The sequence below is a fragment of the Arachis hypogaea genome, chromosome 6 (assembly GCF_003086295.3).
Source record: "Arachis hypogaea cultivar Tifrunner chromosome 6, arahy.Tifrunner.gnm2.J5K5, whole genome shotgun sequence".
Lineage (NCBI taxonomy): Eukaryota > Viridiplantae > Streptophyta > Magnoliopsida > Fabales > Fabaceae > Arachis > Arachis hypogaea.
This window is the reverse complement of record NC_092041.1, coordinates 110,573,771-110,586,380: the sequence shown is the minus strand read 5'-3', so window position 1 is coordinate 110,586,380 and position 12,610 is coordinate 110,573,771. Positions and strand designations below refer to the sequence as shown.

Here is a 12,610-nt window from a genome sequence, read left to right as displayed (position 1 = left end):
ATTATAATTTTAACCAATGGTGGGTGAAACTTATAAGGAATGGCTCAAGTGTTCAAAGTTCAAACAATATTCAAATTAAGGAGAGTTTACAATAAATTAAATAAAAACTTAATTACAATAAATTCAACTGCCTTACATCAGCACTAAATATAACTTATATTATTTTCAAGGATCATGAAATTATCATTGCCCCGTGTATTGTTCTTGAAATGCGTTACATTCTGGTACACATGAAACTTTCATTTCCCTTTAAAACCCATGAATTACATGTACATTTGCATTTCATTTCTTGTAAATAATGTTCTAAATAGTTCTCCCTAAAACTATATATATAAAACCTCACAAAATAGCCTACATCATTCTCATAATTTATTGCCAAATTATTATTATTGTTATGGCTACCAATAATAATAATATTGTTAGTTATATATGCAAAAGAACTGTGGTTAGCACAAAGCCAATTGAACCGGGAAAATACATGACCTTTTCGGTTCTTGATAGATGCATGGAGAAAAACCACATTAGGATGGTGTACTATTACCAAAGTTCATCAACATCATTAGGGGAGGGAGAATTTGGTAAAATGACAAAGAATTTAAAAGAAACATTGTCAGAGATGCTAAACTATTATCCAATGGTAACAGGAAGGCTAGTGAGGGATAGTGAAGAGAAGTGGAAGGTGAAATGCAATGATGCTGGGGTGAGAGTGGTGGAGGCAAAAGCCAAAGGGAGTGTGGAGGAATGGTTGAAGAATGTGGATAGTGAAAAGGAACACATGCTTGTGTATTGGGAGGACATGTATCATAAGCCTTATTATTGGTCAACTTTTTATGTCCAGGTTAGATTTTTTTTTTTTTTGGGGGCTCTTGATTCTTGAAAGTGTTATTGATCTAGTAAAATTATGCGGATGAATTCTAGTATGATTGTATGAATATGTTACAGTGGATATGGTAATTATGATTGTGTTATTAAAATTAAAGTTATATTTTTATACATATTTTGATAACATTTTTTTGAATTAATATTATTTAAAAATATTGTTTAATAATAAAAAAATATTATTTTAATTTTAATAATATTTTGAAATATTATAGTAATCATAGTCACTGTAATACAAATTTGTTTGAATGTCATTATGTTGTTAAAAAAAATTTTTTTAATAAATTTTTTAATGATTTTTTTATTTTTCTGTGTGTGAAAAAGTTTTAGTAGTAAAAATAATAAAAATAAAAAATATCTATTTTTAAAAGTTATAATTTATATATTTTTATTAAAAAAATATTATACTAAATAAATAAAAATATATTTTTTACGTGAAATATTTAAATATAAAATTATTTTTATTTTATTTTTAAATATTATTTAAAAAAATTGTATAAACCTAAATAAGTTTATAGTCATACAAGATTGATTCAGATTATATATCTAAAAATTGAAACAGTATAAAGTTTGTTTAAGATATAGGAAACAAGAAAGATAGAGATGTATAGGGATGTTTATGGATCGGATCCGCAAATTTGTGGTAAATATTCGCATTCGATTCGAAAATTGCAGATATGATCCGATCCGCAGATTGATCGGATCGGATATGATCCGATTCATACCTTTTGCGGATCGGATCGCGAATATCTGCTCTACATCCGCATATTCGATCCACCGTTTCGCAGATCTGCACAATAATAATTAAAAAATAAATAATATATATATGTTTGGTGTTATATTTACTTGTTGGTATGTTTTAGTTAGTAATTATTATTCATATATTGTATTATTTTATTTTTTTTATTTATGAAAAATTTGATTAAAAATATTTTAAGAATAAATAAATTTAAAAGTGTGAAAGAAATATTTTTATTGAATTTTTTACATAGAAATATAATTAAAAAGAGAAAGTTCAATTATACGGATATATCCGATATCCGATATCCGATCGGATTGGATTGGATTGGATCTGACACTAAAAATTGCTAATACCATATCCGATCCGAGGGAATTGTGCGAATCGTATCGAATTTTCGGTCATATCCGATCCGATCCGATCCGTGTACACCCCCAAGAAATGTGTTATGTTCAGTTATATGGTATGGGATATTAGGTAAATTCATAAGCTTTCTAATATCAAGCATGTTTGGGAAACATGAAAAAGTTTTTTTTTTCTTTTCAAAAACAAACAGAAAATAATTATATTTGGATAAAACTTTGAAAATATACTATAATCGAAACTAATAATTTTAAGTTTAAAAAAAAAAGCTTATAAGCAAAAACAATATGTTGAAGTTTATGATTATAATCAAAATCTTAATGTTTTTAAATTATAATGATTTCACCATTTTAACTCGAAGTATCTTACAAACAATAATTTTATATTATTTTTGTAATTATACTATATAAATATAGTTTCTTCTTTTTCTTACATTCTAAACTCAATAGGTTATCTTAAAACCACTTTTCAACTAATTAAAATATTGAAACATCCATAAATTGATTGTTTATTTTAAAAAGTGATTATACATATAAGAGATATCAAAATAAGTGTAATTTTTTAGTACACTTAGATAGCGTTTGGTGGAGAGACAGAGACGGAAAGACTGAGACTGAGAGATAGAGACTAAAAGAGTAAAGAGACAGAGATTGAAATAAATTTTAATATTCTATTTGGTGCAAAATAGGAGACAGAAATTGAAACAAGAATGAAACTCTAATTTAATTTGCACAAAGAGTAAAATTGGAATTAATTAATTAAAATGAGGGTATTTTAGGTATAAAATGTTATTAATGTTTCAGTTTCCATCTCTAAAAATTTTAGTCCTTTGTATTCTTACATTTTGGAGGTACTGAAATACTGAAATTTTGGACACAGAGACAGAAATTTTAATACCAGTCTCTGAACTAACAAATATGATACTGAGTCTCAGTCTCTCTCTTTCTCAGTACCCAAAAACAAACGCTACCTTAGGATGTTACTGATACCTTGTAATAAACTATTTTTTTTAATATTCATTTCCATTTATTTATTTATTTTGTCATAAATCTGACTCTCTTTTTGCATTTGTTTCTGTTTTTGAAGATAACTGAATTTGAAGAAGGAGGATTAGCAATTGGCCTAAGTTGTTTTCATCTTCTAGCAGATTACACTAGTGCAACCAACTTCTTGAAGGCTTGGTCTGATATTTCATTAGGCAACAAAATTACTGTTCTTCCATTATTCCACCCTTTACCTTCAACAAGAAAAAGAATTTCCAATCACCACCCATATTTTGAATTAATCAACCACTATAAATCCTCAATTGAGAGACCCATTCCAATAAAAGAAGAAAAGTACACTATTATATCACTGGGCTTCTCACACCAAATGGTTAATGCTTGCATTTCTAAGGCCCAATTTAATGGTCCATCAGGCCCAATAACAATGACTCCTTTTGAAGCGTTAGCAGGCCTGTTTTGGGCTTCAATTAGCAACATCAAGGGATTACAAAATGGGCTCATTGACATGTCTATATGTTTAGATGCAAGAAAAGTGTTGGGCCTGGACTATGGATTCTTTGGGAACACAATGATATATAATAAGGTCCATTCCAATGGTAATTTAGAAGGTAACATATTTGTACAAGCTACAAGGTATATAGGAGAAGTTGTAGCAAAAATGGACAATGAGGGAATAATGGACCTAATTGAGTGGCTTGAAAAAAATGAGATGAATTCACCAAAAATGATCAACGGTCCTGATTTGATTTGTGTTAGCTTGGAAAATGTAGACCCATATTTGAGTGTGTTTCAAGATTGGTTGAAACCACTTAGGGTTTCATGTTACATAGAGCCAGTTTTGGGTGAAGGACAGGTTTTGATCCTCCCAGGAACACCAGAGGAGGGTCCTTTAAGCAGGGTGGTTATGGTGACACTTAAGGAAGATGAGGCAATTAAGCTTTTTGAAGATGATCTCATCTCCCAATTCTCTCCAACTATCTTCATGAAATGTTAATTAAAGAATTATGTTTTACATCCATGCATATATACCACATGTAGTAAGATAAATTTCGAATAATTCTAGTCCTTAAAATTGTGATTATGAATTAAAATCTATGAAATATTTACATTTTGTGAAACATTTATCTAGTATACGTGTATTAAATAAGTGTTTTCTATATCTAACTGTGTCTTTATAAACAAAAAACTTTTTTAATATGTGTGAATATATACCTAAATATGATCACTTGTCGTCGTGTCTAATCTTATTCTTAATGCTTAAAATAAATTTAGAAAGAGCGTATATTAATAAATATTAATGTGAAAACTTATCTAAAATATTTTTTTAATTAAAAGAGTTTTAATTAAGTGGACATGTTAAAATTTTTATTATTAAAACTTTTAAATTTTTTACTTTAATAAATACACAATAAATATATTGGTAACTTAAATTTTATATTTTTTTATATAAAATATCTTATATAATAAGTTTAACATATGTCTTTCGGACTAAACTTTAATTTAAAAAACATATTAAAAAAGTATTCTATACTTTAATATCAATAAAAAAATTAAGATATTTTATAATATATCTAAAAAATATTTGTATTTTATATATATATTGGTGTTTCATGTGTTAATGAAAATTTGAAATTAATGAAAATTTAAAAATTAAAATTTCAAATTCATATATTGAGAAATAATACACTAATAATACTCATCTCCCTTCTATTAATTACTATATCTTTGGTAAGAAAGTAAGAAAAATATGAAATAAAGGAAGAATCTTAAAGTGGTTGGAGCTAGCCTTGGAGGTACTTTATTAAAAAGTGTTAGGTAATCATTACTTTTTCTTCATTTTTATTTTATAGTTGAATTAACACTAATTAATTATTTTTTTTTCTACTAAAAATCACTACAAGAAAATAGAGTTATTTTAACACTTTATTTTTTAACACCATAATTAAATGTCAAAATTAATATATATTTTTGACAAATATCGCAAATGTCAACTTTTCTATGCTTTCTTGATGAATAATTTGACCGTAGAGAATTACTCCTCAATTTTGATACTCATTTGTTTTTAATTTACTCCACTATTTTTCTTTTTCTTTGGGCTTTGTTAATTTTGACATCACACTGCTCTCAGTTTAGGATTATACTACTCATTCTTTATCTTCAAAATCTCAATTTATTCTTTAGTTTCAAGATCTCATTTCATTCTTTGTTAAAATTTTTTGTTGAAAATATTTTATAGTCAATAAGTGTCAAAATAAATAGTATTTTTGACAATTAATAAGTATCACAGAAAATATGTTCTCAAAATTTTCTAACAAATTATTTTTGACAGCCAATATTTATCAAAATAAGATTTAAATTTTTTTCACAATCATTTATATGTTAAAAATACTATTTTTGACAAAATTTTTATTAACATATTTTCATAGTTAAAATAGTGTCAAAATTTGTTTTTTTGACAAATTTTAATTTTCTTTTACACATTATAACCCTCAAAAATAATCTATATTGTTGTAGTGAATATTGACCTCCTAATATTTATTTTTATATATAATTTGTAATATGATAATAACGATTATAGTAGAAAATGTATTCTGAACATAATTCTTTGAATTTTACTTGTATTCTACTCTTAAAATTTTAAGATATGTAATTTGATATTTTGAAGTTGTTAAATAATAGTATAACAAAAAATTTAATATTTAAAAAAAAAAAATTATTAAGATATAAAATGTATCATATGACCCATAGTTTAGGGGAGTGAATTGCATATTTGCATGACGATTACATGCATCATTAGTTACGTTGGTGGCAGAACAATATAATGGCAATGCAGGAAAATGAAAAGAAAATTTGAATTTAATTTTGATAGATCAATATATATAATTATGCAACCTATTTTATAAGATCACCATTACATACAATTTAAACATTTCAACTACATTATTACTATACTATCTAGACTAATCATCCGATTTAAATATATTAGAAAAAAGTATTAGTCATCAAAAGATATCGATAAACAGTTAATCATCCATCCTATATTTAATCATTCACCTACCCCATTGTTTCAGTTGCAAATTCATCGAAAGCATGGTTGTTGCATCATATAAAATTGTTTCATAAAAAAAAAACAACTAGTTAAGACGAAATTGATTAAAGATTGAATTTTAAAGGACAAGTATCATTTTTCTACTAATAGATGTGTGGTTCTTTGTCAAATGAACATTGATCACGTCTTTACCCAACATCAATCTAGTTGATTAATAATTTAAACGATATTATACCTTTTTATATTAAGAATAAATACAGAAAACTAACTTAAGTTAACATTAATTTTTTTATTATAAAATTAATTTTTTAATTCTATTTTTTTGAAAGATTTAGAACTTTAAATTTAAAATTTATTATTTAAAATTTAAAAATTTAAAAAATAAATCATTTAAAAAAATTAGTTGATATTAACTAAAAAAATTAATTTTCTAATTAAATTCTACAACAATCTCAAAAAGAAACCCTGAATATTATTACTATATATACTTAACTATTAGTATAATTAACATTATTTGTTTATAAATTATTTGTCAAAGTGATCATATGCAGGTTAAAACACTACAACAAAATAATATTTTTGTAACAATTTTTTTTATAAATAATATATTTAGTTGTACTCGTTATCCTTATATGAAATCTCATAATACTAATTAACAAGTTTAATTTTAAGTTTTAATTAGCTGTCTTTTGGAATATGTTAACCACAAAGGCAACAAATACCTTGTAAAAGAAGGTAAAATGATTATCTCTAAACATGTTTTCTTTGATGAAACAAGTTTCTTTACAAAGATCTTTTCCCATTTGAAGTGTCTGCTCCTACTAAGAAAAAATTTGCACACATTTATTTAACTTTCTCTATTTTACCTTCAATCTTAAGCAATCTTGGAATCCCAAAATTATTGTTATATATAACAAGCTCTTGCATCTTAGAATCATACCTCAACAAGAAGCGTTAAAAGAATCAACGTAAGAATGTTTTTTCTTTAGATTGTTTTCAACAACTCAGACCCACAAAAAGGGAGAGACGACAAAACAACTCTCCATAAATATTATTAGTCCTTTCCTCTTTTTTTTTTTTTTTTTTTTTTTACCAAAGATAGGAGACTCGAACCCACAACCTCTTAATTGAGTATGAGGAGACTATACCATTTGAACTATTACTCATTGGCGTCCTTTCCTTTCAAAGACGTACAACTAAATAACTTTTCAAAAAATGAGATGAATTAATGAACCCAAATTTTAAATAACTTTTAGTTTATTCATAAGACAGAGCAAAGCTATACGAAAATAACAAAATGTTTTCAAAACCTTTAAACAAACTGGCCTATGCATGTTTTTCTTGAGGTTTGTGCTATGTTTTAAAAATGGTCGAATCATTCATTATTTGTTGTCTTTCCCATCTTTCATGGTGCTTTATAGATGCCGCTTAAGTTGTAACACGTATGTATGCTTTCTTTAATTAGAGATATATTTTTAAGGGAGCCACTCACCTTTAAAAGTTACAACCTCTTTTTTAAAGATATTTTTTAATAATTAAAATTTAATATATATATATAAATATAACTAATTAAATAGTGTTATTTTTGTTAAAATTAGATCAAACAAATTAATTTGACAAAAAAATTAATGAACTAAATTTTAAACCAATCTAAATTAATATTTTAAATAAAAAATGACTACAATATCCTTATTATAAAAAATAACAAAATACTCTTATATATATATATATAAAATATTAATTTAAATTAATTTAAAATTTAGTTCTCAATTTTTTGGCCAAATCGATTTGTTCAATCTAATTATAACAGAAATAATACGGTTTATTCGATTACATATATTAAATTTTAATTATTAAAAAATATCTTTTAAAAAAAAATATTATAGACGTTTTTATTTGAGTAATTCTTTATTTTTAATTCCATAAGAATAACTTTAATTTTCGGATTGCTTAAGATATATGCAGATTCAACTTTACAGCCATTGGTGGCATCATATATAGATTCCTTGTTATATATTTTTGAGACTAGTAATTTTTAGTATTTTTTATTATTATTTGACTAATATAAATACTAAAGTGTGTGTCTTTAATAAATATATTTTATTAATTTATATATACAAATTTTAAAAATATAAATGCTATTAATTTATGTGTACAAAATTTTAATAAATATAAATATTAATTATATATTTTTTTATAAAAAAATATTTATATATATAAGTATAAATTATTATTAACTAAATACTGATTAAAAATAATAATATTTGTTAGTTATATAATATTTTTCATAAATTTATTCCAGTCAAGTAGGAACACTGAATAAACATAATTAAAGAATTAGTTCTTCAAGATCGAACTGATAAATTTTTGGTGGTGGTATACATTTTTTTTAATATCTTATATTTATATCGTTAATAACATATTTTACATAGAAAAGTGAATGTCTATTTTATTAGAGAAATAAATATTTATAACTTATAACATTAACAATAAATAAGTATTATATATTAAAAAATAAATATTCAGAGGAATAAATATGTAAGATTGTTACTTAAAATAAAAAAAAAATGAAATACGTTATAAGTTATACATATTTTTTTTTTTTTACATAAAACATGTAGTACCTATACTTTTACCATACTTTTCCTTATTAGTAAGATGAATAAAAAATAATTGAAGGAAACATATATGTAAAAAGTAAAAACTAAAAAGCATTGGTGTGAATAATGGTAGTCACTTTATAGTTTCTTTACTTTTTATTTTAAATATTTGGAATAAATCTCAAAATTATTTCTAATATTTAAAATTATTTTATTTAAATTTTTAAATTTTAAAATTGTCTTAATGCTGTTCTGTTAGTATTTTATTAACAAAATTAACGATAGAATAATATTAAAATAATTTTAAAAAATTAAAAATATAAATAGAACGATTTAAATGTTAAAAAAAATTTTAAAACGTATTCTTAATTAAAAATGAAAATGAAGTCATCAGTGAGCAGTTCAACAACAGTACGTGAGGTAACACAAGTACAAAGCCCCAAATATAAATAAAGCATGCACAATTGCACACACATTACGCATTGCTTTCATAATACCGTAATTTGTGGGTTTCTTCCAATTTTTTTTTTCTCTCTTTTATTTAATTTGTAGGTAACCTTCTTCTCTTGGCTTTTGTTGTGCTGTCATTATGAATGTGTGATAATGGATTAAGGTTACGTTTTGTATGGATGTGGCTCGATGCGTTGGCACTATCATCAAGCACACAAATAACAAAATAATAACAATAATACTTTCGAAATTGGACTACACACACAACTTCAATAACCAAATCAATTGAAACATTTGTGATTTGAGAGTCATTATTAGATCAGTTTGGTTTAATTTAAGTCATTGGTTGCGAACGAAATAGTTAAAAGTTGAAAATACAAGTCAAAACATGGGTCATCAAAAAATATATTTTTTATTTTATGATTTTATGAAAATAAAAAGATAAAAATAGAAAATAAAATTTAATTTTTTTATAAAATTAAATAAAAAATATTAAAATAAATGCAACAAATAATTATTTCAAATCAAGCAAATATTTTTTAGAAATATAAACATATACTACTTCGTGTATGTATATATATAGAAAAAATATAGGTAGACAATGAAAAATACTAAACAATATGAACAATGGATATATCGGATATTCAATTCACTAGGTGTGCGGATGATAATCCTAATATTAAGATTTAGGTGGGTAATTTGAGGTGTAATGTGATTTTACCTTATTGGACCAATTTTAGAACCTATTATTCACATTGTTTACAAAAATCATTATCTACCTAACAAAATCCATATATATATATATACCCCACAATGGCATCGACTATTTGTCCCAAAACCTAGTTCACTCCTGTATTTTTGTTATGATCCTACTTTTGCTATTCAAATAATTAATATCATATTTCTAGTATGAAATAATCCGTTGTTAGCTGTAAATATTATTTATTTATTCATTATAGATAGCATTTCATTATTAGCGACAGATGTTATTGAACAAACCGTCGCTATTTTTTTGCCATAATTAGTGATGGATTTTAATGCTCGACGTTAATTGTTTGCGATACCACTTTCAAATACCGGATTTTATCCATCATTAACACCAATATGTGTCGCTAAACTAAAAAAAATCTGTCACTAAAATCTATTGATAATCTAAAATATTCTAGTAATGTTAAATATCATTTTCATCACATTGATACAAATTAATTTTCCTATGGACCCGAGTCTGCTAGGGAGTCAATTGAGTATTTGTATAATGTGTACAATGAGTTATTTATTTAACTCAATATGAGTTAAAAAATGAACATCCAGAGTAAAATACTACTAATTTCTCAAACACAATACACCCATACTATCCAGAATAACCATCCAAGTATCAGGGATAATAAACATCTGATATCCTACTGAATCAAACATCTCTAAACCCCCCATTGTACACATTGTAAAGATACTCCGTTGACTCTCTATACTTCCTCCTTTTGGATATACTTGGAGATCAGATTATATATATATGACATTGATAATAATAATAAGATTGAAAAAAAAAATCCAAAAAGGCCATTTCATTGTGATGGTAGAAACCTCATGACCAGTGATCGGTGTGGCAATAATAATGACATAATGTTGCGGTAATTAATGCATATATATATATATATATAGTGCAAGGAAGGTATTGGCATCCATGTGAAACGTGATGGACGAATAATATATACGAGGTGCACTCGTCCTTCTTCTTAATGCTTTTTGGAATATTTTATTTTAATCACATCATTTTCCTTTTCGGTTTAGGTATACCAACCCCCAAAACCTCTTCCTAATAATTCAATTTAGCCTCTTACCTCCTCCTTGTCTTCAATGTTGGACCACCCTACTGCTCCCTATAATCTCAATCATCTAAAATATTCAAACACTAAAGGGAACAATGCATGGTGCAAACACTTCAATGATAAGTTCTACAAATGAGATGATTTAAACCCAAAAGAATAAATTTGTTGAATACTTATTATTATTAGCATGTATCTTAATACTATATATAAAACTATCAATCATTCGAATTTAATGTTTTAAATAACTTTTTAGATCATGGAAAAAAAAGTATATGTAAGTATTTGTGATGAACTATTTTTTTTCAAAAGTTTAATTAAGTTTATATAGGAAGACACATATGAATGATTATATGTTTAACACATCTTCTTAAACAAAAGTTTTTGTTTTTTTTTTTTTTTTTTGTGTTTGCTTGAATTTTTGTATAAATTTTTTTAATTATTTGTTATATACTATTTTTTTTTGGAATAATAAGGATCAAATTTTAGACATTTCAGTTATAAAAGTTTTGATATCACATTATGATGAATCATTTCTTTCAAAAATTTAAATTTATAAAAAGAGACACATAAATAGATATATCTCTCTATCAGAATCGATTATAATGATGGTATGATTATAATTAGATAATAGTAAAAAGTTTATATTATCAATATATTTAATAAATCAATGTATGTGTTTACTATATGTTAATTAGTCCTGTAGTTGTGTTTTATACTTTAGTAGTATTGTAATAGTTAACAAAAAATAATATATAAATAGACTTAATTACTTTTGTTTCTCATCACCTACCCAAATCAAATTATTTTATTTTGATTTTCCAAGGGTTCTTGAGCTCGTCCTACTTGTTTCAATTTGCATTCATTAGGGTTCTTGAACGATTCATATTTAATTATTTTGTTAATTTTATATAGATTAATTGATATATCTAGGAAGATACATGGTACATATATGTAATCATCATTAATTATAAAACATAACAAGAAAATGTAATTGACTTCCTAGAAAATAATAGAAACATGCCCTTAATTAGTACCTTAAGCAATATAAAATATGGTAGATGATTAACAAATTAAATTGGACTATAAATTATTATGGATTCCTTTAGAAATATCCATGACTCAATGAGTAAAATTGAAAGAATGGTTTGTCGTTATATTTAGACTAGTATCAATATATATTATTTCTGTTTCCCACTAGCATACGTTTAATAGCAATGGACCATTCAAATTTCCAAAGCATGTCTAATCTAGTTAAGTGGTCCATTATTGTCACTCCTAAAAAAATAATTTTTAACAGTTATTTATTTTATTTTTAGCGATAATAAAAATAATAATTAATATATTTATTAATAATTAAATATTAGCTATTTTATATTTTATTACAAAATTTTTTTCAATAATTATACAATTATTGATAAAACTTTTTTAATATAGCTACAAAAAATATATAATAACTATTATAACATAAAATAATAACAACAAATATACTATTGACGCAAAAATATGAGTTATACCAAATAAATAAGACATTTTTATTCTTAAAATTTGATGATTTTATACCAAATAAATATTTTTTAGTATTTTTTTGAATGACCAAAATGCTTTAAAAAAATAAAATTTTAGAAATAAATTTTTACTCTATTTTTTGTATCTAAATTTTAAATAATTATCTAAAATTATTTATATCTTTAATTTCACTG

At 24.5% G+C, this 12,610-nt stretch overlaps 1 protein-coding gene across 1 annotated transcript; it reads left to right on the top strand.

The window, feature by feature from the left end:
• Positions 1–526: 526 nt before the first annotated feature.
• On the top strand, positions 527–3,979 carry LOC112754169 (rosmarinate synthase). Its single transcript, XM_025801745.2, has 2 exons — positions 527–838; positions 3,068–3,979. The coding sequence occupies exons 1-2, from the start codon at positions 527–529 to the stop codon at positions 3,977–3,979; spliced, it is 1,224 nt and encodes a 407-aa protein (XP_025657530.2).
• The last annotated feature ends 8,631 nt before the right edge of the window (positions 3,980–12,610 follow it).

Bases quoted from the DNA above. Each gene is read 5' to 3' on its own strand.
- LOC112754169 (XM_025801745.2), top strand. From the start codon at position 527: ATGGTGTACTATTACCAAAGTTCATCAACATCATTAGGGGAGGGAGAA. The intron at 839-3,067 runs GTTAGATTTTTT...CTGTTTTTGAAG, and splicing joins GGTCAACTTTTTATGTCCAG to ATAACTGAATTTGAAGAAGG.